We start from the raw sequence: 27930 nt of genomic DNA on the forward strand, positions 1-27930 counted from the left end.
TAGGTCCTTTTGAAAAGTTAAGCGAGATTTAGAGCGTGTTGAAATGATTTGATGGCTCCCCTGCTGAATGCAGAAAATCTCAAAATCTGGAAAAAGAATGTATTCCTGTATGCCAATTTCCGTTTTTATTATCTGAACTTTGGTTTGTGTCTTGGCTGACTAATCGTACTGTTTGTTTTGTTCTCTTTCGCATTCCACTTCCACGTCCACGTCAAAAACTAAAACCTGTCGCAATTTTTGTCACAATTTCGACTACAGGCAGAAAAAGTAAACAATCCTTATGGGCCGGTTTGGAATCGATTCCTTCCCAATAAAGTAAAAATCTACTTCGTGCAAACGTCTATTGAGTGAATCAATAAATTTGTGGATAATCAACAACTTTATATTTGATGTGAAAATTTGAAGGAAGCTCGCAATGTTTTGCATGTGCAGTTTGTAAGATTTAGACGATAATTTTATTTTTTCTAAACATGGATCAATAAGATCGATTGTGCTTTTTTATTCTCACCGTAGGATCTACGTGGCGCTTTTCATCGGATCGTTTCTATTGATTGGGCTGCTGACTGTATTCCTGCTTCTTCGTCAATTGATTAGAAGGCAGAAAAATAAACGCCGGTCCAATAACGATAACGACAAGTATGTGGCACTGTTCCATCCGTATTGTAATGCCGGCGGCGGTGGAGAACGAGTTCTTTGGTGTGCTGTAAAAGCTTTGCAAAACAAGTACGATGGAATCAAACTGTTTATCTACACCGGAGATTTGGAGGCAACTCCGAAAGAGATTTTGGATAAGGCGGAAAGAACTTTCAACGTCAGTTTGGACATCAAGAGAATACAATTTGTGTATTTAAAGAAGCGAAACTGGGTGGAGGCCAGACGATATCCGTATTTCACCTTGCTGGGACAAAGCTTGGGCTCGATGGTGCTTGGAATGGAAGCTTTGTTGGGTTTACAGCCTGATGTTTTTATTGATACAATGGGATACGCCTTTACGTATCCAATATTTTCTTACATTGGAGGCTGCAAGATCGGGTGCTATACACATTATCCGACGATTAGCACAGATATGTTGAGGAGAGTGCAGAACCACGTTAATACTTTTAACAATCGTGGTTATGTGGCCAAGAATCCTTTTGCAACGTGGATAAAAATCGTGTACTACAGGATTTTCTCAAGAATATACGGAATGGTTGGACGATGCGCAGATACGGTCATGGTGAACTCCAGTTGGACAGAGAATCATATAATCTCTCTTTGGGATGTTCCATACAAGACGCATCGAGTATATCCTCCGTGTGAGGTCTCACACTTGAAGAAACTCGAGTCGTTGGCAAGTGGCCACGAGAAGATTGTAATTCTATCGGTTGGACAGTTCCGCCCAGAGAAGGATCATCCCTTGCAGCTTCAAGCAATGTACGAGTTGAGAACATTACTGAACAAGGACGAAGCACTGTGGAATCGGCTCCGTTTGATGATTGTTGGATCGTGTCGAGATGATGAAGACCGAGAGCGTGTTAAGAATATGCAAGACTTTGCTAAGCATCTATCGCTGGAGAATTCTGTTGAATTCAGGGTTAACGTGTCCTACCAGGAGTTGATTCAGTGCTATCAGGTGGCGACAGTTGGTTTACATGCGATGTGGAATGAACATTTTGGCATTAGCGTGGTCGAATGTATGGCAGCAGGATTGATTATGGTGGCGAACAGGTGAGTCAAAAAATACAAGTTTAGCGTCAATTTTAAAAAGATCTTCAGTCAACGGTCGAACGGTGATAACATAAAGTACATAATCACAATTGAACATTTTTTATTTTATTTTATTTATGCATAATGTCCATCGGATCTTAAAGTCTACATGGACAGGAAGGGTGGGGTAAACAATAATCACTTTAAAACAATACAATATTCTTACAGAAAACATAATTCAAACAGTAAAAACATCTTAGAGGCTACTACATAAAACTTAAAGTATGCTCGATCTTTTATTCTTTCGGAGAAACGGCTAGATGACTCGTCGAATTCAAAGAGGTCCTCAACTAACGAGAAGGTCCTAACACATGCGGATATCGGTTCGTTGAATCCAAACAGGTTTCTATGGAATCTTTGCACGAGCAGGGTAGTACTTCGCAATGTTCTGTTAGGTATCCGGAAAGCTATCATTGAAAGCAGTTCGGGGGCATCTATCTCTCCATTGATCAACTTAGCAACCAGCAATGCTTGCTGAATTTTTCTCCTGCGTTCTAACGTGTCCAACCCTAGTAACCGGCACCTCTCAGGATATGGAGGTAAGTTGAACATATAGAGGGAGTGAGTCAGTTCCATCGTTGCTGTCACTGGCACCAGTTGTACAAAGGCTTGAGTTCCGCCAAGGCCATTCGTCGATTATGGGCAATCGTTTCGGCACCGACTCTATTGAAAGCTACTTCCTTCTCCGATTAGGGAGACAAATTTTCGCTAGAACAAGAACTAAACTATATGCACCGTTTAGTGCTGGAGATCCTTTCCTTTGGGAATGAGTTTAGAACTTGATTGATTTTGAGACGATCTGTACTATATGATTTCTTGTTTTCCTAGATGAAATCTGAAAAACTACACTACGACATTAAAAAGTTGATTTATTACTTTTTTCTTGGCGGTGCTCATAATCTTTAGTATTGTGAGTCGTCATCACGGTTGTCCGACATTTCGCGGTCTGTAATCTGTTTCGAGGTACATATATAAAATTTGACGGCATTGCCACTGGATGACTCCAAACGGGCCAGTGTAATGTGGAGTAACGTTACCGTAACGCTGGTAGATTACTTTTATGTAATGTGTTACGGAGTAAGATCTACCAAACCGAGCCCTAGCTTAATTCATTTTTGAAGCTAGGGCCATAAGTTGTGGTAATAAGGATTCATCGTTAGTCCTCGCTACCAATTGCATCTTGGAGGTAGCAGAAAGTACAACCTGTTTGGTTGATGGTCTAAGAGTAACTAACGTTTATTTCAATTATTAATTCTATGAATTACAAAATCATGGCATGCTAATCATCGTGCTTGATATACAGGGCTGGTAGCGAGTCACTTTTTAGTGACTTGGTCACTATTTTCAGCCAAGTCACTAAAAAGTCACTATTTGCATCCAAAAGTGACTAACGTCACTATGTTTCTGAAAATGGTCACTAAAGTCACTATTTTCGCACCGCCGATTGTATGAAAAGTTTAAAATAAAAATCATTTGTACCTATTATTGTTATTAATGTCAACCAAATCAAATGTAAACCTGGTAGCAATATATTAAATTTGGGATATTGCACCAAAAAAGCTCCAAGTGTATTGTGGAAATCGCCAGATTACTTACGATTCATATCAACTATGATCTTCTTCTCTCTAAGGTGGCCAAGATATAAAAATAGGTTTACTGCCGTGAATCGCATATCTGTCCCATCTTTGCTGGGTTTCATATTCATATGGACAAGTATGCGATTCACGGCAGTTGAGCTCTCTTACGTCAGGGAGAATAATGAACGATAATAGAGTATTGATAACGGAAAGTAAATTAAAATCGTTTTCGATTGATAAATCCGTCTTCACAGAAGAAAAATAATGAAAACTAAGATGCGCGTAAAAAATAAAGTCATGGAAAATTACAATATTTCGGCGCACATTGCCACAAGAAATCGCCTTTCGAAAAACGATTTAAATTTAAAATCGGGATCGAGAGGCTTGCATGCAGACCATATAGCGAAGCTTAGGCATACGTTTAGGCAACTTCGTATATAATTGGCTGTTGGTGGAATAATCAGTCAAAGATTCATGAAGCGCAACTTATAAAGTTCGATAGTTCACTTAGCTGAGTATGGCACTTTTTGTATTGCCAAAATACACATTTTTGCTGAACATGTCATCACTCTAAAACCTAAGGAAATCAAGATATTTTAAAAATATTTTTTAGCGAAAAAAAATTGTTTTGGTTTCACCTCAATATTATTTCACGCTGTGAACCAATATGGTTGGAACTAAGTTATAGTAAAATTCATGTTATATCTGAGTTCTGATCAAATTTTTAGTAAAATCGGTTCACGGGCAGATCTGGAGCTCCAAAGTTTTGTACGAAAGCGGAAATGGGCACTTTATTTTGCCGACCACTATATGTATTTAAATCGCTGGAAAAATCGTTTTTTAAAATTGTCATCAATGCTGCTTGAAAATCGTTGTTGAAATTATAAACACGAATACCTACCTCAATATCCAACTTCTTGCTACTTATGAGAGTGTCTCAAAATCGGTTGCCTCTTGCTAAGCTCCATTCTCCTACTAGTTACTGTGAAGATGGGCACAGCCAGCAGTAGCAATCATCATGATTTTGTAATTTTTGTCTTTTCTGTATTTTTGATAGTATTCTAGATAAGGATTTCAAAAGAAAAACATGATATCACTAGTTTCCAAGCTACTACGAGTTACACACTGACAATGCTAATGTAACTCAGCTCTCTATATACCTGGTTAAGACTTCATATAAAAGTCACTATTTGGTCACTTTTTCTGCATCTGGAAGTCACTATTTGGTCACTTTTTTCATCATCGTTGGTCACTAAGTCACTATTTTGAACGGCATTTAACGCTACCAGCCCTGTTGATATACCTTCAATACTCCTTCTCAAGAACGGTGCTAGTACAGGCCAATCTGTTCTCTCATCTTGTGTAGGGGTTTTGTCAGCATGTCAGCCAACATTTCCTCCGTCGGACAATACTTGACCTTCAAGACTCCAGTTTTTGCCAAATCTCGAACAAAATTGTACTTCGTGTCAATATGCTTTGTTCGTCTATTGTCGCCTTCAGTGCTTAGCATACTTATACAGCTCTGGTTATCTTCGTGGATGATCGCTGGTTGCTGGATGTCTTCGCCAAGTTCTCGCATCAGTTTAAAAATCCAGATTAACTCCTTGCTCGCTTCTGCCAGTGCAACGTATTCCGCCTCGGTGGACGATAATGTTACGCACTCTTGTTTCCGTGCTGTCCAGCTAATCGTACCGTTGCCAAGCATAAACAAAATCCCGAGTTAGACTTCCTGTCTGAACGATCACCGGCCCAATCTGCATCCGCGTATCCTTTGATGTCACCACAACCACCTAGCTTTAGTTTTAGTTTCGAAGTTTCTTTCAAATAACGCAATGCCCTTTTTGCTTCTGTCCAATCGCTCTCTGTAGGCTTACTAACTTTACGACCTAGGATGGACGCTGTAATAGCCAGATCCGGCCGAGTGCATACGGCGACGTAGAGCAAAGCGCCTACCAGACTCTGATACTTGTCGTTGGTGTTCATTATTTTCTCCTCCTTTTGCTCTGCAGTGACGTATCCAGGGTCCATCGGAATTGATGATGATTTGGCTTGTTCCATCCCAAATTTCACAAGCATTTTCTCAATATATTTTCTTGATTTATCAGAAAGCTTCCGTCTTCTTTCCGTTCAACACGTATGCCAAGATAACTATTTATATCACCTAGGCATGATATTTTGAAATTTCGTTCTAGATGCTTCCGTATTCGCTCGTACTCTTCGTTATCGTTGGTGACGATCAACATATCATCTACATATAGCAGAATAAAGGACAAACCCCCATTCCTTTTTACGTAAAGACATCTATCCGCTTCAGTTGCTTCGTATCCAATCTGCTTTAGAACATCGGTGATCGTCTTATTCCACACTCTTCCAGCTTGTTTTAAGCCGTATAGGCTCCTCCTTAAAAGACATACCTCTTCAAGGTTTTCGGTTTCGTATCCGGGTGGTTGGCGCATATAGATGGTTTCGAGAGCTCACCATACAGATACGCAGTTTTGATATCGATGTGCTTTACTTGCATCCTGCGACGTGCTACTACCGATAAGAGTGCTCGGAATGTGGTGTGTTTCGCAACCGGCGCATAAACCTCGTTGTAATCTATGTCGAACTTTTGGTTGCATCCCTGGGCAACCAGGCGGGCTTTGTACCTAGCTACATTTCCGCAATCGTCAAATTTCTTTTTGAAAATCCACCGACACCCTACCGACTTACGGTTTGAGGGTAGGCTCACAATGTCCCATGTGGAGTTTTCACAAAGCGCAGCATATTCTTCATCCATCGCGTTCTTCCAATGTTCTCGCTCTGGACAAGCTAGTGCTTCTGCTATCGTTCTCGGCTCGAACCATTGACTTACCAGACTGCTCGTTTCACGGAATCGGAGCGGTGGTAAACCTTTATTCGGTCTGCTTGACACACGTATCGGCGTGCTTGTTGACGGCAGTTCACACGGTGCGTTGAGGGGACGTTCGTGTTGTTCGTTAAGTGTGGTGTCAAAATACTGCTCGGCAGACATATCACTGCGATCATTACTTTCTTCGCAATCAGTTGTTGGTTCCTCTTCATCGTCGGTTGTCTTACTGAGAACGTCCCCTGCAACGATAGGAAATGGATTCAAATGGGAGTTGTCACTCGATGGGAAACGGTATTCAGTGATACTTCCATTGTTATCTTCTTCTTGTTGAACACTGGTGGTTGGCATGAAACGGGCATCTCTGCTATTGATGATAACGCCGGTACTCCTGTCCAAAAATCGATACGCCTTCTGCTGCGACGAATAACCAACGAAAGTCATCTTCCGCGCTGCTGCATCCAACTTCGTTCGGTTTTGCTTTGGGATCCACACGTACGCATCAACACCAAATATCTGCAAGTGACTCAGGTCCGGTTTTTGGCCCCACCATGCTTCATAGGGTGTTGTCTCCAGTGAGCTAGTAGGTAGTCGATTTTGGAGATAATTTGCTGTATTAATAGCCTCCGCCCAGTATTTCGTCGGTAGCCTTGCGTCCAACAGCATGCACCGTGCCATTTCGTTCAAAGAGCGATTTTTGCGTTCGGCTGTTCCATTTTGCTGCGGCGTGTGTGGTGTGGTAAACTGCTGCCTAATCCCTTCTTGCTTGAAAAATTTCTCCAGAAACCTGTTCTTGAACTCACCACCATTATCAGAACGCACGATCTTCGGTGGCTTCCCGAAAGTGGTCTTCATTTCCATTACGAAGTCTTTCAACTTCTCTTCAGCATCAAATTTCTCCGTAGAAAATACACGGTTGTGTATCGAGAACAGTCGTCGGTGATTGTGAGATAATATCGACATCCTCCTGGTGTAACGTTTTTCATCGGACCGCATACGTCAACGCTGACTAAATCCAAAGGCCTATCAGATCGCTTCTCGATTTTCTTTGGAAATGGCAGTCGAGCAAATTTCCCTTCGTGGCAACATTCACATACGGACCGTATACCACAATCATCAAGTTCAATACCGGTTGCCAACTGCTTTCGAAATACTTTTTGAACCGCGTCGTTATTTCGATGACCCATTTTCCTGTGCCACACGTGCTGACAATTTTCCGTATGATTCTGAGCTTCTACCTTCATTGCGTTGTGAGCGTTCTTGATGCAATACAAACCACCAGACAAAAACGCCACAGCTGCTACTTGTATACCCTTCATGATTTTGCAGCATTTAGAATCGCTTTGGCTTCTTTGGCAACTATCTTGCGCACCGAGATAAGATTGGCTTCCAAATTCGGTACGAACAAAGTATCTGAAAGTGTAATGGTGCGTTTGTTACCTTTCAGATCGCAGCAGTCTACTATGCATGTTCCTTTGCCTTTTGATGCTGTCATTGTTCCGTCGGCAAGCGTGATGTTTTCGACGATGGTTTCATCCAGTGCTAGGAAGAAAATCCGGTCGGCACACATGTGCGACGTTGCCCCAGAGTCCACGATCCAGCTTCCGGTTTTACTACTTTCGTTTACGGTGAATGCACAGTTCTCAGACTTCACTTCACGTACTGCTTTCGCTTTCGAAGGGATATTTCGATGTTTCTGGTCGCTCTTTGGGTCCGATCCTTGATCACTTGCTAGTTTTCGGCATTCTTTTTGCTTATGCCCTGGCCTTTTACAGTAGTGACAGATGATTGTCTTCTTGCCGCATCCAGCTCTCAGTACGGCTTCGTTGTAGCTTCCTGCTTTGACGCTTCGTCGATCAGCTTGGTTTTAACGAGCTCCAACGTCAGTTCATCATCCGCTCGGCTCTCCAACGCAGTTGTTAGAGTATTAAACGTTTTGGAAGACTGATTAGCACCAAGGCAACCTGTAGCTTTTCGCCTAGTTTCAATCCTGCCACAGAAAGACGATCGAAAACTTCCTCCATCTCGTTCACGTGCTTTTCCATGTTCTCACCTTCACTATAACGCTTGGCTATCAAATTCCGCAAAAATGATACCTTCGACGTAAGCGTTGGCTTCTCGAAATGGTCCTGCAATTTGTCCCAAGCCTCGCGAGCCGTTTTCGTCTGCTTCATGAAGCCATGCTGGTTGCTCTCTATCAACAGACCGATTGTCGCTCGCGCATGTTGGTCTTCGACGTCCCAGGCTTCGACAGCAGCAGCATTCCTCGTGGCAGCATCCCCAGCGGCAGCATTCGCTTGTGATCTTGGCTTGGTGACGTACTTCCAGAGGACTTCACGGATCAGAAGTAGTTCAGTACTGAACTTCCAGCTGCTATAATGTGATCCGTTTAGTTTCGGGACTTGAACTTTTTCCATTTCAACTTTGGCTTCAGAAAATTTTCTACTTCACTTGTTGATAAGAAGTTACTATGGCAATGGTAACCCAAGCTCTGGGCTCATAACCTCTTGGAGGTAGCAGAAAGTACAACCTGTTTGGTTGATGGTCTAAGAGTAACTAACGTTTATTTCAATTATTAATTCTATGAATTACAAAATCATGGAATGCTAATCATCGTGCTTGATATACCTTCAACATTGCAGTCTCTTATAACTAAATTATCTTTACCCTACAGATGGTTGAAAGACTCGAATTCCCTTCGTTTGAGGCTAAACTGTACGCAGCGGATGTAACCTTTCAAGCAATTTAGTTTAAAAACCACGGTGCCCATCGTCCTAGGCTGAACTTATTGTTAGGAAAAAATCGAGTTAGGGGTTCAAATACGATAGATATAAATATAGATAGATTCAAATATTTAGAAGCAAGGCAAGGATTTGGCTGGGTCTCCGATGCATGGGCTAGGACTCCGATAAAGGGCGCACCTTCAATGAGATTGTTCTTTGTGAAGGGTATAAATAGTGGGACCTTGTCATAATACTCTTGAAAAAAAAAAAAAAACAGAAACTGTGTCGAAACCTATACCGCATTGCTCCCCAATAGTAATGGAGTAATTCGACATGCAGCTATAAACTAAGGATACGGGGAATGCTACAATAGATCTAATACTGGTCGCAGTGGCACACCCGAACTGGAAAAAATGAGTGGTAGTCAGGGTTTAACGATATGATTAATAGGGACACGGCAGGTATTTCCGTCCATCGTCGTAGGGGCTAAAACCAACGAAAGCAACGTACATTTGCTAGAACTCCACTATAGCAGAACGTTTCTCCTGAGCTTACGATTTGGTACGTATGAGTTTTACAAAAAAGCGTCTTTTTTATTGGTTTTCGAGACTATGACGAACAGACGAAAATACCTGCCGTGTCCCTAGTATAAGTTATTTTGCCACGCATCAATTTCGTGAGTACGACAGCTGCCCAAGCCACGACGTAATAATCATCATAGGAGATTTGAACACTCAGGTTGCCCAAGAGGAGGAGTTTAGACCGACTATTGGAAAGTTCATCGCTCACCGGCTGACGAACGAAAACGGCCTACGACTAATTGATTTCGCTGCCTCCAAGAATATGGCCATTCGCAGCACCTACTTCCAACACAACCTTCCGTATCGGTACACCTGTAACGTTCCGTTCCGTTCCGCTAAGAAAACGGCTTAAGCGCCACCTTCCAAATTGAAAGGACCGTTAACTCGTGTCCGAATTACCCGACATGAAACACCCTTTCAGGGCAGGTTATTATAATTTAATTAGAACCGATGTCGCAGTCAGTTACCCAAACGTCTCTGACAATTAAACCGAACTAAATTCAAAGACAAAAAAAAATTTACGAAATAAAGAAAAATAATGCTCGAAAAATTAACCAATGGGGAAATGCTTAGTTACTAAATAGAACCCAAACCAATCTTAAAATTAATAATATATTTCGTGGCGAAAGAAAAATAATGGAGTAGCCTAACTAAAATAGAAGTAAGTTTTATTTTAATTCAATTTTAATTCGAAGTTGAATCTAGAAACAGCTCAAATTAATCGAGTTCAAATCGAATACCCTAAAAAAATTGATTGAAAAAAAAATACAAATTAAGGCAGACCTAAATTCCCTAGGTGACGTCACGTTTTGATTTATTACGTTCTGATACACTAGTTTTTTTTTCGGATCCACGGTTATCAACAAAAATTTCTTGACCGGTCTAACCTTCTTGGCGGCAACAATGCCTTGACGGATGCGCGGAGCGATCCGAATGGCCAATCGTGCTTTGCGTTGCTGACTTGCCGGCGGGCTATTTGAGCGTCGCTGCCCTGACGATCTCCTGTGGGCTGGCGTCACCGCGTGACTCACTCAGGGTATATGCGTCCCTTACTGCCGGTATTTTCATATCAGTCCCATATTGGTTTTTCGCATACTGAGATAATAGCCGGTGAAGTCTCAAAACGCATTTCCCATGCAAAACTTTAAAAAACGTAATAAATTCAAACATTCTGCGATCTGGTTGAAATTTTGCAGAGTCATTCCTCATTCAATGAGTTAATGCAAAACGATTCAAATCAATGGAAAAATAGTTGAATTTTAAGCAATCCACTTATGTAAATTCTTAATGGGACTGGTATGCGGGTACATTCAATATGGGACAAGGCTGGTTTGGTATTTTTTTCACATTTCTCCCGAACAAAGTCTCATATTTTATCATGTTATGTGGAAGTATGATAAAATGAAATGCTGTTCACGGTATTAACTCAAAAGTGACGAAAACCGAAATGGGACTGATATGCGAGTAGCGGCAGCTTAACAGTGGAGTGATGAGCTTTTAATGGCTTTGCTCACGCCTCACGACTTATTGGCTAGCGATCCGTCACGTTCGTGCACGCCTATAATTAAAAGTAGCGACGCAGCCTCACGCCTCTCAGCCTTGGGTTCACTCCCAGGTGAACACAAAATTAGGCACTTATTTCAATAAATTCAAGTTAACTCAACAAATTTAAAACCTAATCACATAAAACAGTTTTCCGAACTTACTTCGAGTTTAGTTTGATGATTCACACAGTTTAGAAGAGCTTTAAATTTTTTAAAAATATCACTCTGATCGTAATGATCTATTCACGAACAAGCACTCCACTTTTGTGAGAACACAATCGCGACCGAGATTGGGTTGAAACTATTTTTCACGACGCAATTTCCACCTAAAATGTACGACTAAGGGGAAGACTCGGATACAGGGTGACAAATGAAAATTTCCAAATCCGAGACCGTCACGAAATCATGTAAGATTTTGAACGTTAATAGCGCATTCATCTTTCGATGGATTTTTGAGATTTATATATCAATCGACTCGGAAACTCTCCACCAATTTTCCAGTTATATTGAAAAATTTGATTATCAACGTTAAAGCAGGGTATTGGACCATTTTGGCAGCACCTTTTTTTCCTGTTCGCAACGTTCGTTCGGCGGTCGTTCAGTGTATTTGGTTTTTGGGCTCTTCTTTTTGTGCGGTGCTTCGCACCAGTTTGCCACAAAAAGTAGGGCCAGAGCAGTGACCGCAGTCGGCGAAGTACATAAAGCGCATGTTTGTGCAAGGATAGGATGATCGATTGTTAGCAACGGCAATGCAATGTCATAATGCGATAATCGCAATGCAAATGAACAAACATGTTCGATTCAAAGATAACTTAGGAGCATGGTAAGCCATTTTATGATAAACTGAAAATTGTTAATTATATTTTTATTATTAAATATGCGCCAAAATCAAAAGAATAGACCTTTCCCGTCCGACCAAACACCTATGTTTTCTATTTTCCCCCAAAGCGTCCTTGGGTTTAGTTAACATTGTGCATAAAATAAGCTTTTTATATGAAACGGTTATTTTCTTACAAATTTAAAAAAAAAATTAACATCGTCTGTTTTATGAGGTGAATATTCCTGCCAGACGATGGTGATCCTATGAGATTTAGCATATTTGGCAACACTCAACAGTGGTGAGAACATTGTATAAAAATACTTTGTCTGGCAACTCTGTGTCATGTTTATTTATGATTGAAATGTCAAATGTCATCGCGAGCATACCCAGGCGCAGTTGTTTACCTATATAGGGCTTGGAACTCATGACCTCTGCAGAGGAGATGTGTACGTTTTGCCGGAACCAAGAAAGCTGAAGCTGCAACAAGAGGAGAATTTCAAGGACGCGATGAAAACTTGTAGGTGCTTCCGAAGGCGCTACTGCTACGAAGCATTACGTGGAAGGCGTATTCCAGTAGTTCCTGGAAAGCCGGATTGTTATCGAATTGGACATTGCTTTAGGAAAATATACGCATCAAGAATGGCCACCGCCGTCGGTCCGGTACCATCGCGGGAGCTGGAAGGACGATAATCGGCGAAGAGTGCTTCATCTATGCTATCGTGGGCAGTATTGGGGTTCAGTTTGTGCTGCTTCCTGCTGTAGGTAAATTTTGCTCCATTTGATCAGTTGGATTGCTTGATTCTGCCATCGCAAATTCTCCATTATAAACCTAATGCAAGTACTGTTCCACATTATCCTTACGGAATATCGTTAATTCCCCGTTGAATAACCCACAATGCTCAATGACTACCAAATAATACTGGTAGAAGCTCTGTCATGTTAAAAAAATCCCAGTCATTCAGCAACTGGCGGATTTATTTACAATCGCTGATCGCAGGGCTCGCCTCTATGCTCTGTCTCGGGGGGTTAGCCCTAAAATTGGCTACTCGTTTTCGGCGAATAATGTGATTTCTACTTTACGTCGTACTGAATGTTTTAAATTGCATTAAATAACTTAAGGTCACTCCTGACGGAATCCAAGTTCCAAAGTGCTCGCGTTTTCGGGGGCACACCACTCGATTCAGGGACGGCACCCAACTGTCATTTTTGTTGATTTAGCTTTGCTTCGTCGCAGCATGCGTGAAATAATAAAAAAGACAGTTTTGCGTTGCTTCCGTATCGAGTGATGTGCCCCCGAAAACGCGACCACTTTTAAACTTGAATTCCGTCAGGAGTGACCTTAATGTCCAAGGTCATGCCTCTTCGCTTATATCACGCATCAGCGGAGAGTGAAGGTTTTGGCAAACCGTTGTGAGACCAATTGCCTTCCTTCCTAGTCCCTGTCTGCGTGCAATGCTACCGTAGGCTAGCTTGATACGAGGTTCTCTGTAGTACGAATCAGCTTGATATTTTTGTTTAAGCTCATGATGCAGAAGCTTCTTCGTAGACAGTGATGTACAACTTTCCTTTGGCACAACCTGGAACAATCATTTGTCATAGTAAACATGTTCTCAAAAAGTGTTTCCGTCGCCGTTTCGCTACTTTGCGTAGGAGACTCACGGAATCATTCTTCCCCACACTGGGACAGAGCCGTCTCGCAGCTTAGTGTTCATTAAGTACTTCCACAGTTATTAACTGCGAGGTTTCTAAGCCAAGTTACCATTTTTGCATTCGTATGTCATAAGGCTAACACGATGATACTTTTATGCCCAGGGAAGTCGAGACAATTTCCAAACCGAAAATTGTCTAAGCCGGCGCCGGGACTCAAACCCAGCCACCCTCAGCATGGTCTTGCTTTGTAGCCGCGCGTGTTTCCGCACGGCTAAGGAGGGCCGCTATCACGGAATCATATTATCAATAAATACTTCAACCATTCAATCATCTAACCACTCTATCACTCAATTAATCCATCATTCACTTCTATTATTCCATAGTCACAAAATCAATGAACTCCTAAACTGCCGTCATACACATATTTGTCCCATATTTGCTGGCATTCCTATGTACATGGGACAACTATGCGTATACCGGCAGTAAATCATTTATCAGTTTCCTAATCATTACATAACACAATCACTCAATGATTTTTTCAATCCTTAATTTGCTTAACCTCTTAATCGATGAATCAAACACTCAATCAATCAAACAAGCAATCTGTTATTATCTCAACTGTCGTAATGTGGAGACTGTGTCTAAAAACTTATTCAAAAAAAAAACGTTGTCATTTGCAGCAAGGAGATGCAGTTGTTTATACTAAGTGGCCTGCTGACGTATGCATATTAGCATCAAAAGGATTCTGGAAAAAGTAGTAAAAATCAGGACCTAATGGATCACGAGAATTCACCTGAGGTATTATTGATAAAGCAGGAACAGGTCGTTTGTTGGACATTCCTTGTTCAGCGTTCAGTTATTTTTTGTTTACCTTGGAATGCTTTCAGAGTTGCTCTGGTAGTGCAACAGCAGTGCATGGGTTTACTGGAGTTCGGAATGCACATTTTCCTCGAACAAATTCGGTGAAATGTGGCCTAGAAAAGTAAACTAATGGTGCCATTATCGCCCCGCCCCGACCAACAGCATCCGGTTAAGTGGAAGACCATGTCGGAACCGAACCCGGTCAAAATACGTCCCGCATAAATCATTTCAACGTTGATGGCTTACGTTATTATGATCAGCCGTTAATCATGAGAATTTCCGTAGAGTTTCCTTGTTGTCTATTACGTAGCCACATTTAAGGCACCCGAAAGGTATTCCGATCGTTGATAGAGATGCGTCCAACGATGCTTGGCTTTCGTCCACTAGGATCAGCGTGCAGTTGCGGAATAACAACGGCCGAGAAACCGAAGATTGAACGCGCTTGAATTTGCACTTTGCTTGTCTGTTGAATAGACTCATTTTCAGCACCAACAATCAGCATCAACAGTGAACTGATATTTGCACCCACTTCTTGGTTTAGGTGGTCAGATATGGAATAAAACAAAAACAATGGAAATATTTCCGATTTGTCACAAACGGTGCTTGAATGTATTAAAATATCAGTTTGGGGAACTATCTACGGCTTCGAGGAACTACACACCCTTCTCTAGCGCATATCGAAACTTTCTGAGAAGTTGCACCACGCAGATTGGCGAAAACCAAGGCCGGCCACTGTCATCTTCTTTCGCCCGTTCGACGCCGCCCGCATTATGCTGCTGATGATTAATGTCGAATTCGTTTTAAAAGTTCCAACCTAGGTTGGAACCAATGTCATTTATTTTATACAGGTCCGGTTGAGCGTGCCTTTTGTTCGTATTAGTAGCTCAAAAAGTGTAAACATTTCTGATCAGCTGATTGCTGACGTCAAACTCACACCAAATTTCATTCATGAGGTGTGAGTTTGACGTCACCGTTCTTTTGTTTCCGGCACCCGAGCCACCGCCGGCGTCGTGCGAAACGAACACTGTTACTGATTCCGACATTTCACGAACACGTTTGCGCTCTCTCGCCCGAACCTGTATAAAATCCATAACATTGGGTTGGAACCAGTTCCAACCTAAGTGCTGTCAAAGTGTTTTTTTATTCGCTCAGGTTGGAACTAGGTTCGCACTAGTTCCAACCCCAAAGCTGTCGGGTTCGCACTGTGTTGTTTCACGGTTTCGCACCGGGTTCACCAATACAACTGTACTTCAACTGTCAAAACCACGTGGGTGGGTGGGACTGGGCGGAATAAACAAGCAGAAGGGAGAAACGAAACTGTCTGTTCATTAAAATAAAATGCGCGCTAAAAATCTTTTTTTCCGGGAATTTTGTGATATTTGTTATTAAAGTTTTAAATGAAATTAATCCGGTACTGTTGTTTAGATTCAGTTTAAAAAAAAAATTGTCAGGGAAGTTATATATTCGTAAGTTCATACAGGTTTTCCTCACAGATGGTGTCCTAAATTAGGTCGGTGGATGGAATTATGTAGTTTGAGAATTCCCCTTGAAACCCGTTTACAAAATCCGCTAAGAATTGTCAGAAAAATATATTTGAGGAATACCGAATAGAATTATTTCTTTTGCAGAATTTCTTTTGAAATTCTTCCAAAACTCTTGAGCGTTTCAGAATTTTCTTCGGGAATTCTGCCAGAAATTACTTCAGTAATTCTTTCTTGAATTTTTGGCGATATCTTTCAGGCATTCCTCCTTATTTTTTTCCAAGGGATCCTTTCGAGATGAAATTCCTTTGGAAATTCTTTTAGGAATATCTTTGAATACTGTTCCTGGATTTTCTCTGGAAGTTACTACAAGAATTTATTTGGAAATTCCTACAATTTAAGTCTTCTGGAAAACAGGAACTTACTCGAAGTTTTCGTCAGGAATTGCTCCGCGAATTTCGTACCTAAATTCCCCCGGAAGTACCTTGAGCAATTCCTCCGGGAGATTCTTGAAAATTAAAAATGCACGGGGCCCAAAATCCGGCGGAAAATTTTCCCGAGGTGTGAGGCTCCCTTTATCAGGAGAGGTAGCGTGGAAAAAATTAGCAAATCCTGGAGAATTTTTATTACATGCTTCTGAGTGTCCTCCGAAAATAAACTTTTGCAGAAATAGATGATTTTTTGTAGAATAAAAAATCTCTTTTACATGAATTCTATACGGAATTCTTGGTATTAAAATGTGCACGGGATTATTGAATATAATTAAATAGGGGAACTGTTCCGATCTCCATCTCACTGAACATATATTCATCTCATCGGGAAACAAATAAATGCAGCACCAATTTCGTTACCTCTTTTTGTCAACATGCGTGCTCACTGGCAGTGAGTCACTGCTGAGAGAAATCACAAAAATAATAAACAATCCAATTTCCTTTCAATTGCTTTGTCTTTGATGGGATGAATATCGGAGGCATGAGATGAATTCCAGGAGCAGTTTTTCTATTTATATCCACCCAAAAGTAAATTCCACTATCCGCACTGCCAGTGCACTGGATGTCCTGGATCATATGTTTCGAATCAAAACAAACGCGATGCTACGCACACCAACATATCCACTGACAGATGGAACTGAAAATGTTTTTTATTCAGGGTTCGGGTTGGCACTGACTTTAAACTGAGGTTTAAAAACGAATTCGACATAAGTTAATTGCAATCGATTGTCCCGGCAGGGCATAGACGACTATCCCTGGGCTTCAACGTCTGGAGACTGGTTATTACCGAACCTACCGGTGCAATGTAAACACGCCATTCGTTGCAGTTGCTGAAGGTACGGGCATCAATCATGCTACTGCAGCTGTCGGCAGTTTCGGACAATACCAGGCAGCCGGGTGACGAAATGTCTTCACCATATAAACGGGGGTGTACTGACCGATTTGGGCACCTACGAACGGATTCCAAAGGTGAAACAGATTTTTTTTTCAAAAATGCATAAGTTAGTATATGAACACAGGATTTTGTTTTACACAATTTACATTTTTCCACTTCTGCATCTAAAATGTTTACCGTACATTAATTATCACCTGCTTTTTCTATGAATGATTTAGCAGCTTGGTGCAAAGATTTTTGTTGTAAATTGGAATCACACAATCAAAAATTCGACGTAGAAAATCGTGTAAAACAGAATTCTGTGTACTCTAATTAACAGCTTTTCAAAAACACTCACCTCATCGATTCCATGAAGGCCAAAAAATGCATGGATTTGCGGTGATCGGTGTTGATAACCGTAGGCTTTGGCGAAAATGAGGAAGAAACGTTGCAACAAAGATGTGTTCCCTTGTCATTTCTTGACCAATTCGTATCGAGATCACGGAGTATCGACGGTATCGCCGAGGTTCCGTACCGCGAACGAGGAACCCACTTGGCACAGCAAATTTGGTTGACTTCAGCAAAAGAATAACATTGAACGGAGAGGGAAGTTGGTTCCGTTGGATCATCACAGCTGCAGGGAGCTAATTAAACCTTCATCTGGAATTTGGGTGTTTTTTTTTCAGTTCACTGGGTTCACTGGCAAGCGGGCCGATTGACAAACGCTAAATAAATAACACGATAAATAATATAAAGATGCAAACATTCTTGCAATATTTTTTCCGTAAAAAGCGGTTGTTTTTGTTTTTACTGACAAAAGCAAAACCAGAGCAAAACAAAAACAAATTTTAATTCACCACTCAAAATGACAGGATGGAAAAGGGTAGACTTGGGCTCAACGAGTTTTGTGGAGAAAAAAATTAAAGAGGAAACAGGGGTGAAAAAACCCTAAAAAAGTTTTTGATTGTTTTTCAATAGTTCCAGGCCTACAAAAATAGTGGTTTCTTAGGAAAAGTGTCTCAGAAAAATAAAATGAACTATTTGAGCAAATAATATTTTTTCACGGGAAAGGTCTATTCAATTTTAATTCAGGAAGTTTGAATGCACTTCAGATACTCTGTGGGTACAATCATGCAGGCTTATTGTATACGGCTACAGCTTCGGAACGCATACTTTATTGAAACGGGCTATAGGTTACAATAGAACTATTACTTTCTAGCTCCCGGATCTAAGATTCTTGCAATTATATTAATAATATGGTTGCACGAATATGTTATCCATAATGCCACTGCCAGATATTGGGAGTTAGATTGTAATAAAATAGCACAAACACCCTATTCCCGTCCGCAGCGTTTACTACTCTGGCGCATCTCAACCGAATGGCTTGGTTTTTGGTACCGTTCTGACTCAAATCCCGAATATGACTCATATTCCGAACACTGGCGTTTTAGCGCCCTAAAACTAAAACTGTCATTGGTTTTCCGCACTGATGATCAAGATAACAAACGAATTCAAACTCCTGTGGAGAAAATTACACGAATAAAGTTAAAATGGGCATTTAAAAGCTAAAGTTCGGAATATGAGTCATGTTCGGAATTTGAGTCAAAACGGTACATGGCTAGTATTTGTTGATTTCTAGTTGGCGCAACCGGGTTTTATCGACTCGCGCTTTTTTGTCAGACTCAACAATACGACTAAGTATCCCTTCTCTGCCAACTATTCCTCGTCACTCCAAATAACAGAAGGCGAAAATTCTGCCAAAGGTCCAAGGCTCGTATTCTTCCACCAGTGATGACTCGATGCTCTGACTACCATTGGACAGAGGCACCTGTTTGTCCGTAGCCAGAGCAGAGATTCTTTGCAAGGTCCAGGGTCGATGCGTATCGTCTCGCATCTAACGTAAAATCGCTAAATCGTGGTACACGCACTCACCACTCACCAGTATACACCCCAGCAACAAACATATTGCACATCGATCACAGTAACTTATATATGCCCGAATTTTCTCATAATATGGTTATTGCAACAAGATTGGCTCAACGTGTGCTGCTTGTGATATCATAACCACAGACAAACAGACGTAACAGCTTGAACAATTTTCTGAAAAATCCATCGCCCAACTCCTCTACCACCATCTTGCGAGCATGTTACACGAAACAATATTTCGTATGACATTATCACCAGAAGGCGCTGGAGTGAAATGTCAAACTCGAAGGTTTACGACGCAAGCGCCTCTTGTTGTGAAACTCGCAACCAATCAAATTCAAATTGATCGTTGAAATCATGGTCGATGGTATTTTTTCTAGTGTTACGTCTGTTTGTCTGTGTCATAACCATGTAACGCTAGTGAGTTGTTTTTATTTCAGAATAGTATTATTCAATAATCATACTCCACTATTTTCACCTATATACTACTAGAAATAAACTAGAATAGTGGTCGAAAATTTGGAATGAAACTGAATCCCTACTAATTTTACTCGTAGTCGAATGTAACAGTTGGAATTGCGAAAAGCATTATTACCACTTGGGGTTTTAAAGTTAAAGTTTTAAGTTATCGTACCGTCGTCGATGAGACAACGGGTCAAATGGGGGTGAGAATGGGTCATTGTTTCAACTACATAGAATGCTTGTAGAATAGATTTAATGTATCTGAGATGAGATCAATAAAACTGAATTATAAGTGACCTTTTTGAACGATTTTGTTATCCGACCTCCAGACTGTCGGTAAGGGCTTGGACGTCACCCCTGACTACGGTATCCAACAATTTTTTATAGTTTAAGTTATGGTAATTTTGTTCTAAACCAGTGACATAAGTAATCGAATGAATTATCTTAAAATATGACTACATTCCTCAATGCACCAAACTGTTCTACGTAGTTTACGTTGGGCGGTCGTGTCTTGTACATAACCCTTCAATTTTTTGGTTGGCTAATTTAATGAGAATCTCATTAATATTAGACAAGTAAGAGTAGCTCGGGTTAATTCTCTACGACGCAATAAATTTGAATTTATGAAATATTTATTTCATTAGAATTTTCATCTTACGTAGATGGCGCATCGTAGGTTTCTGTCTTCGATAGACTTTCACATATTGACAGCCTTTTAAGATTTTCATAGCGAATTGCACTATGTACTACTACATGAATACTAATCGGGTGGAACAACATAAATAGGGTTCTAAATAACGTTACACACCTGGAGATCACCACTGCAGACAGAATTACAAATCGATCACGTTCTGACTGATGGACGGCACTTCTCCGACATTATCCAGGACATATCGTGGCGCTAACATCGACTCTGACCACTATCTGGTGATGGTTAAACTGCGCCCAAAACTATCCGTCATCAACAATGTTCGGTACCGACGACCACTGCGGTACGACCTAGAGCGACGGAAGCAACCTGATGTCGCCACTGTATACGCGCAGCATCTCGAGGCAGCGTTGCCGGAAGAGGGTGAGCTCGATGGGCCCCTCTTGAGGACTGCTGGAATACAGTTAAAGCAGCCTTTAACGACGCAGCGGAGAACAACGTCGGGTATGTGGGACGAAGGGACGGAACGATTGGTTCGACGAAAAGTGCAGACAGATTCTGGAGGAGAAAGACGCAGCGCGGGCTGCAGCAAGGTACCCGGCAGAACGTGGAACGTTATATACGGAAGCGGAGACAGCAGACCCGCCTTTTTCAGGAGAAGAAACGTCGCCTGGAAGAAGCGGAGTGCGAGGAGATGGAACAGCTGTGCCGTTCTCAAGAAACACGCAAGTTCTACCAGAAGCTCAACGCATCCCGCAAAGACTTCGTGCCGCGAGCCGAAATGTGCCGGGATAAGGATGGGAGCATCTTGACGGACGAACGTGTGGTGATCGAAAGGTGGAAGCAGCACTACGAGGAACATCTGAATGGCGCTGAGAGTACAGGCAGTGAAAGTCAAGGCAGCGGAGGAGATGACTACGTCAGTTCAGCGGACGATGGAAGCCAACCAGCCCCCATCTTGAGGGAAGTTAGGGATGCCATCCAACAGCTAAAGACCAATAAAGCAGCTGGTAAGGAAAGGATGGTATCGGAGCTGAGCTCATCAAGATGGGCCCGGAAAAGCTAGCCGCTTGCCTGCACAAATTGATAGTAAAAATCTGGGAAACTGAACAGCTACCGGAGGAGTGGAAGGAAGGGGTTATATGCCCCATCTACGAGAAAGGCGACAAGCTGGAGTGTGAGAACTTTCGAGCGATCACCATCTTTAATGCCGCCTACAAAGTGATATCCCAGATCATCTTCCGTCGTCTGTCACCATTAGTGAACGAGTTCGTGGGAAGTTATCAAGCCGGCTTCGTTGACTGCCGCTCGACAACGGACCAGATCTTTACTGTACGGCAAATCCTTCAAAAATGCCGTGAATACCAGGTCCTAACGCACCATCTGTTCGTTGATTTCAAGGCGTATAGTATCGACCGCGTAGAGCTATGATTACGGGCGAACACTCCATTTCGTTCGAATCGCGCCGGGGACTAAGACAAGGTGATGGACTTTCGTGCCTGTTGTTCAACATTGCGCTAGAAGGTGTAATGCGGAGAGCCGGGTGTAACAGCCGGGGTACGATTTTCAACAGATCCAGTCAATTTATATGTTTCGCGGATGACATGGACATTGTCGGCCGAACATTTGCAAAGGTGGCAGAACTGTACACCCGCCTGAAACGTGAAGCAACAAAAGTTGGACTGGTGGCGAATGCGTCAAAGACAAAGTACATGCTTGTGGGCGGAACCGGGCGCGACAGGGCCCGCCTGGGAATCAGTGTTACGATAGACGGGGATACCTTCGAGGTGGTCGATGAATTCGTCTACCTCGGATCCTTGCTAACGGCTGACAACAACGTTAGTCGTGAAATACGAAGGCGCATCATCTGTGGAAGTCGGGCCTACTACGGGCTCCAGAAGAAACTGCGGTCAAAAGAGATTCGCCACCGCACCAAATGTGTCATGTACAAGACGCTAATAAGACCGGTTGTCCTCTACGGACATGAAACATGGACAATGCTCGAGGAGGACTTGCAAGCACTCGGAGTATTCGAGAGACGGGTGCTTAGGACCATCTTTGGCGGTGTGCAAGAAGACGGTGTGTGGCGGCGAAGAATGAACCATGAGCTCGCCCAGCTCTACGGCGAACCCAGTATCCAGAAGGTAGCTAAAGCCGGAAGGGTACGATGGGCAGGGCATGTTGCAAGAATGCCGGACAGCAACCCTGCAAATATGGTGTTCGCTTCCGATCCGGCAGGTACGAGACGACGTGGAGCGCAGCGAGCGAGATGGGCAGACCAGGTGCAAAACGACTTAGCGAGCGTGGGGCGTATTCGAGGATGGAGAGATGCGGCCTCGAACCGTGTATTGTGGCGTCAAATTGTTGATTCGGTGTAGATGTAGACTAAATAAATATATAATAAGAATATTTGAAAATGTCTTGAATTAAACGGATTAATGTGATATGAATCTAAAAGTATTTTAATTTCATCGGAGTGACGTTTGGAAAAAACTGAAACCAGAAACTCTCTTAATTTGTAATAAAACAACAAATGCTTATTTTACCCCGATTGGGTACTAATATTACCCCATACGATTTTGATTTGGTTAAAAAATCAATATTTTTAATTTGTATAAAATGAATATAAAATGTAATGTTACTCTACCGCAGTCAAGGAAAAATGAATTCTTACACAACCCAGCAAACACAAGATCGTATATCATAGCGAATAAGTGTACAAAGTGGAGGCCATATACGCACATTTTGCTTGCAGTCAAATGGAGGAATGCGAATTTATTTGCAGTAACTAACCGAATATAAAAATGTTCGCATTAACGATTGCACCCTAACACTGGTTCTAAGCTTTGGTGCAGACCTGAGACGAGACCTGCAAAGACGGCTTCTTTTTCCTTGTTTTAACACTTCTCGCGTGATTTTTGAAAACGTCGTAAGTCCAAAAGAGAGGCTCTCTTTGTTTACTTTCTCTTTCGATTATTACAAAGCCATATTAACATTTACATTGGATTTTCCAGCACCGAGCTGAAGAAAATAGCTTTGTCTAGTGTGCTGAGGTGAAAATATTGCAACAAATTTTAAACTAGCCTAGATATTAGCAAAAGAGAGCGTAATGAAAGAGAGTCTCTCATTTGGACTTACGACGTTTTCAAAAATCACGCGAGACTTGTTCTTCTTTTCATCACAGTTGATCATCGTTTCTCAACTGTTTCCTTGGGTGTTTCACCTAAATCCCGGCTAGAATCTTCTGAACACAATAAAAATGTTTGCAATTGGATTTGTAAACATATTTTTATAAAGATTTTTCTATCGGGAATAAAACAGGTATTCATAATTGTTCAATATTAAGCTGTCCTGGGACTTTATACAGGGACATAAACAATAATTGATAGGTGGCATAAACAAGGGCCCCATACGCCAGTCACTGGCGAACAACGCTCGTGTAGTCTGCACCAAAGCTTAGAACCAGTGTTAGGGCGCAAAAGATATTTTAGTTACTAGATAAACTGTCGTCGCTGTTCGGAACATCTTTTGCTGGCGAGGATAGGGGAGCTAAATGTCAAAGAAGGAAAATCCATACGATTTGACAGGTATGTACCACACATGTTTCGGACAGCAGAACAAAGGGAACCGAAGCGACAATCTTTATCTAGTAACTAAAATATCTTTTGGACGCAATCGTTAATGCGAACATTTTTATATTCGGTTAGTTACTGCAAATAAATTCTTTTTCGAGTCCCTATAATCAAGTAGGTATCTCAAGCATACCACATCGTTATATTGCTGCGTGATTGAGTGTTAAATTTTGATAAAATATCAAAAACAAAAGTGTGCATAAAAATTGCCTCGCCATAACAAAAAGATGGTATACTCTATAGAGAATTCACACTGTTGTTTACACTTTAGACCAAATCCAGATGTCGCACATGTCGGAGTAGGGATTCAGTGCTCCGCTTTCTCCCCCTGGGCATAAAAGCATGTGCTGACTGTTGTCTGCTTGGCGTGGCTGCGGCTGCCGTGGTTTTGTGATTGCATGGAAGAATGGATGGTAAAAAAAATGTCAACCATTCCCGTCCCTGCCTAGAATATTATGATGAGTACTGAGTGTAAGTTTCAAAAGTACAATGGATTATTTTAGGTAACTCATTTTGCACTCACCGCATCAAAACAAAGTCGTTACTGTATATGTCACCCTACTGTCATCGCCTATCTCTCCAATGGAAAAATGGTGGCTAGCATCTCTGGGGTTAGCGCGAGGTGGGCCCCACTGACAATTCAAAATTAGTAAACAAAACATCATTTCAGGACTAGTTTTCTGTGATGGGGTAATTGTTGTTAAGCGATTGGAATAAATTTATTACTATTATCGTTATGCCCGAATAGAATGATATTATACATCTATTTTTCTAGTTATCGTTTTTTGATTATAGCGAATTGTAATAGAATTTTTCATGGAATCATAAAAAATATCAAACAATAATTATACCACGAATAATATTTATGATAGTGTCTATAATAATTTGATTTTAGATGATACACTCAATGGGTTGTTAAGTATCGTTACCATTCAAAAAGGCCAATTTTTTCATATATTTTCATTGAGCGATTTTACCAGAAATCATTAGTTTATCATCATACTTTTTTCTTGCAATGATTCGGAGTATAATTGATTTTAACAAAAAAGATTGATATTATGAGTTTTCGTAAAATGAATTCCAGACCAAATAATTATTCAGTGATTAATCCAGATTGAAAAGCGTGTAATAATTATTCAATTATATGATAACCGTATTATAGGATGTGTAATATTATTCTACGAACTACGATACTGGATATGATAGTTTTGAAGGTGTTTTCTCAGTTTATAATAAATGATCATCAAACAAGTTTTATTTATATTTTAATCACCATCTTATATTTTATTCGAATTACGTTATTATCAGTATATCTCCGGCCTGTGGTCATCATCTTGATATAATGTGACCATAGCCCATAAGTTCACCTTAAATATGCAGTTTATTGGGATTCAGCATCATGGTTGCTTGTAACTTCCACCAATGACTCTTCACAGATTTCGATGGCGCTGCATGTTCCTATAAGAAATCAAAAAAAACAATGAATAACAGCTTAAAATCAGTCCTGGATGTGCATTTTTCAGGCCCAGATTTCTTGATAAGCATGCCCCAGGGAATAATTAGAACGCCAGCGCTGATTTTCATATAAAATGATCATGATGGAAGATCAAAATCTCAATTTCCGAGATATTATGTATCCCAGTATAAAGTGACCTAAATTTGTATTCAATGAATGTTATTATTTTGTAAGCATGTTGATTGAAAATTCACTCCGGGGTGGCAATATAATTATTTTTATCTGAAACGTGCCTTTTCAGTTAACATGCATACAATAATATTTAAAATATAATAACACTCAGAGCTATCGGATATAAAATATGTATTCGATCTAATAGTTAAGATCGATCATTTTTCTGAAAATCAGTGCTGGGGTTATAATTATTTCCCGGGGTCAAGCCGGCAAGCCATTCTGCTAATAAATGATTGTATGAACAGCAACCAACGTCGATATTATAATTGAAAGGGTGTCTATTGCCATTGGTTGTGTAATCATACAAAAATTCTGGATACATTGTGTTTAGGGGATTTATGTATCCATTATGGTTCTTATGCCCATCATTCTTACCTTGGCAAGCGTTTTTTCGCTGTTTAACCATCCGCTCGTGCGATGGCGTAGTTTCCCGGTATGAGGTTGATATTTCTGGAAATAAACAATAAATGTATATTATTTATGTTTTGTATAATATAGTTTATACTTACATGCATTATGATCCATTGGATTTTATGTTTTTTCGCACAAACTTTGTATTTTCTAATAAACACCGCCATTGTTGGATCTGTTGCCGATGCGATTGTCACTATTACACTGAAAAAGAAACAACATCATTTCTGTGTTGGTGAATATCTAAATTATTTATGGTAAGATACGTATACAATAATATGATATCAGGTAATCCTTATTATAACATGTATAATCTGTGAATTATTATATATGATCGTGGTTTTATTTTGGTCAATCATATAATTGTACAAGTATCATACTGTTTATAATGATTACAAGTGGAATGGAATGCTTATAATATCAACTATTCGGCGTACCATTTATTTCTATTCGGGTGTACCACGTATTCCGTGCCGTGAAAAATGTGTTCGGTTTTCATTTTAATTGTAATAAGACCGTCATTCAACACAACACGGTTAGTACGGTGCAAACCAAATTTGAATATTTGGTAACAATATTGTATCCGAAAATAACGCCCACAGCAAAATAATAACGTGAATTTTATGCTGGAGCCAGAAGCATAGTTGTGTGTCATCCGGCTGGTATATGTAGGTTAACATGCGAGAGGTTTTGAAGGAACTGGTCTACGGTGGCGCAATCTACTCGTTTCATAGCGGCAAATTTTGCTTTTTCAATAATCCATTGAGTTGATACCTTTTTCATATGCATGGGATTGAGACGCAAGTGAAAGACACATACTTTGAGGACATTATTGTTTTGATGCCGAAGCTAAGGACATAATGGTAGCCGTAAGTTTTTCGAAAGACCATTTGATTTAAACTACAGAACAATTTGGAGACCAGGAGATATCTCATATGTCATGATTTGAGACGCAAATGAAAGACAAATACTCGAAGGACATCATGGGGTTGATACCGCGGTTGGCGACATCATCATAGAAGTCGTGATTGATTTGGTAGAACATTTGATAAGAACTCCAGGGCAATTTGAAAATCTTACAACATCTCACATGCCTAGATTTGAAATGCAAAATTGAACACCCCTAGATACCTTATCCCTATAATTGATGTTTATTGAAATTCAAAATGTTTTTTGATATCTCGTTCATGATTACCATTTTTTTTATTCTTTCAGATCTGGTGGCCCACTAATGGATATCGTGGAAACATCGGAAGGCAGTCAAAACGGTTATTTGGCGATCGATGCATACGATTACGCCCGCTGTATCGCAACTATTCTGTACAACAGTCGAGACTACAACAATAAGATCCGCGAATCGGCTCGTGCGTCAGTAGACCGCTTTTCGGAAAAGGAGTTTGAAAACGGTTTCCTCCGAGCAATTTCTCCTATTCTGGATGATAAGGAATTTCGTTAGAAGGAAAAAAAAGGAACTTATCTGTAAATACCAATGTTTAGTAGAATTTAGTAGTAGGCATGTCGCGTACTTCTCCAATGACTCTCAAAAATAATTATGTAGTAGACTTATTTCGAATGTCTTTTCAGTCGATCCTGCTATATTTAGGTCGTTCGTAACCATTATATATCATTGTAGGAAATTAATTTTAGACAGAAGCAAAATTGAATAAACTTTTCCCGAAACAGTTTAAATCATTCACTGTAATGCAATTAGTGTAACAGAAGGTTCTTTTGCTCAATCCCTCTATTCAAACTGACTTTTCGAACCCGACAGTTCTCTATCCCTTTCCGCACGGCGAATGAAATGGGGGGAATCGGGGTAGGTACCACTGAAAACTTTTACTGAAATGCAATTAAAAGCGAATCCAACTTACAGAAAGAGGTTATCGATAGGTTGTTCGCGAAAGTTCGTTGTGCGCTGTCTGTGTGACACCCTGGCAGTAAATAGTGGCCCACGGTCGACCCGG

At 40.8% G+C, this 27930-nt stretch overlaps 2 protein-coding genes across 2 annotated transcripts; one reads left to right on the forward strand and one right to left on the reverse strand.

Annotated features, from left to right (window-relative positions):
- The first annotated feature begins 199 nt into the window (after window positions 1–199).
- On the forward strand, window positions 200–27655 carry LOC134226973 (GDP-Man:Man(3)GlcNAc(2)-PP-Dol alpha-1,2-mannosyltransferase). Its single transcript, XM_062708139.1, has 3 exons — window positions 200–435; window positions 514–1707; window positions 27182–27655. Exons 1-3 carry the CDS (start codon window positions 416–418, stop codon window positions 27420–27422), a joined length of 1455 nt encoding a protein of 484 aa, XP_062564123.1. The 5' UTR covers window positions 200–415; the 3' UTR covers window positions 27423–27655.
- Window positions 25114–26480, reverse strand: LOC134226974 (uncharacterized). Its single transcript, XM_062708140.1, has 4 exons — window positions 26404–26480; window positions 26065–26170; window positions 25931–26005; window positions 25114–25323 (listed from the first exon to the last, which is right to left on the reverse strand). Exons 1-4 carry the CDS (start codon window positions 26463–26465, stop codon window positions 25234–25236), a joined length of 333 nt encoding a protein of 110 aa, XP_062564124.1. The 5' UTR covers window positions 26466–26480; the 3' UTR covers window positions 25114–25233.
- Window positions 27656–27930: the final 275 nt, after the last annotated feature.

This window comes from Armigeres subalbatus, chromosome 3, assembly GCF_024139115.2.
Source record: "Armigeres subalbatus isolate Guangzhou_Male chromosome 3, GZ_Asu_2, whole genome shotgun sequence".
Taxonomy (NCBI): Eukaryota; Metazoa; Arthropoda; class Insecta; order Diptera; family Culicidae; genus Armigeres; species Armigeres subalbatus.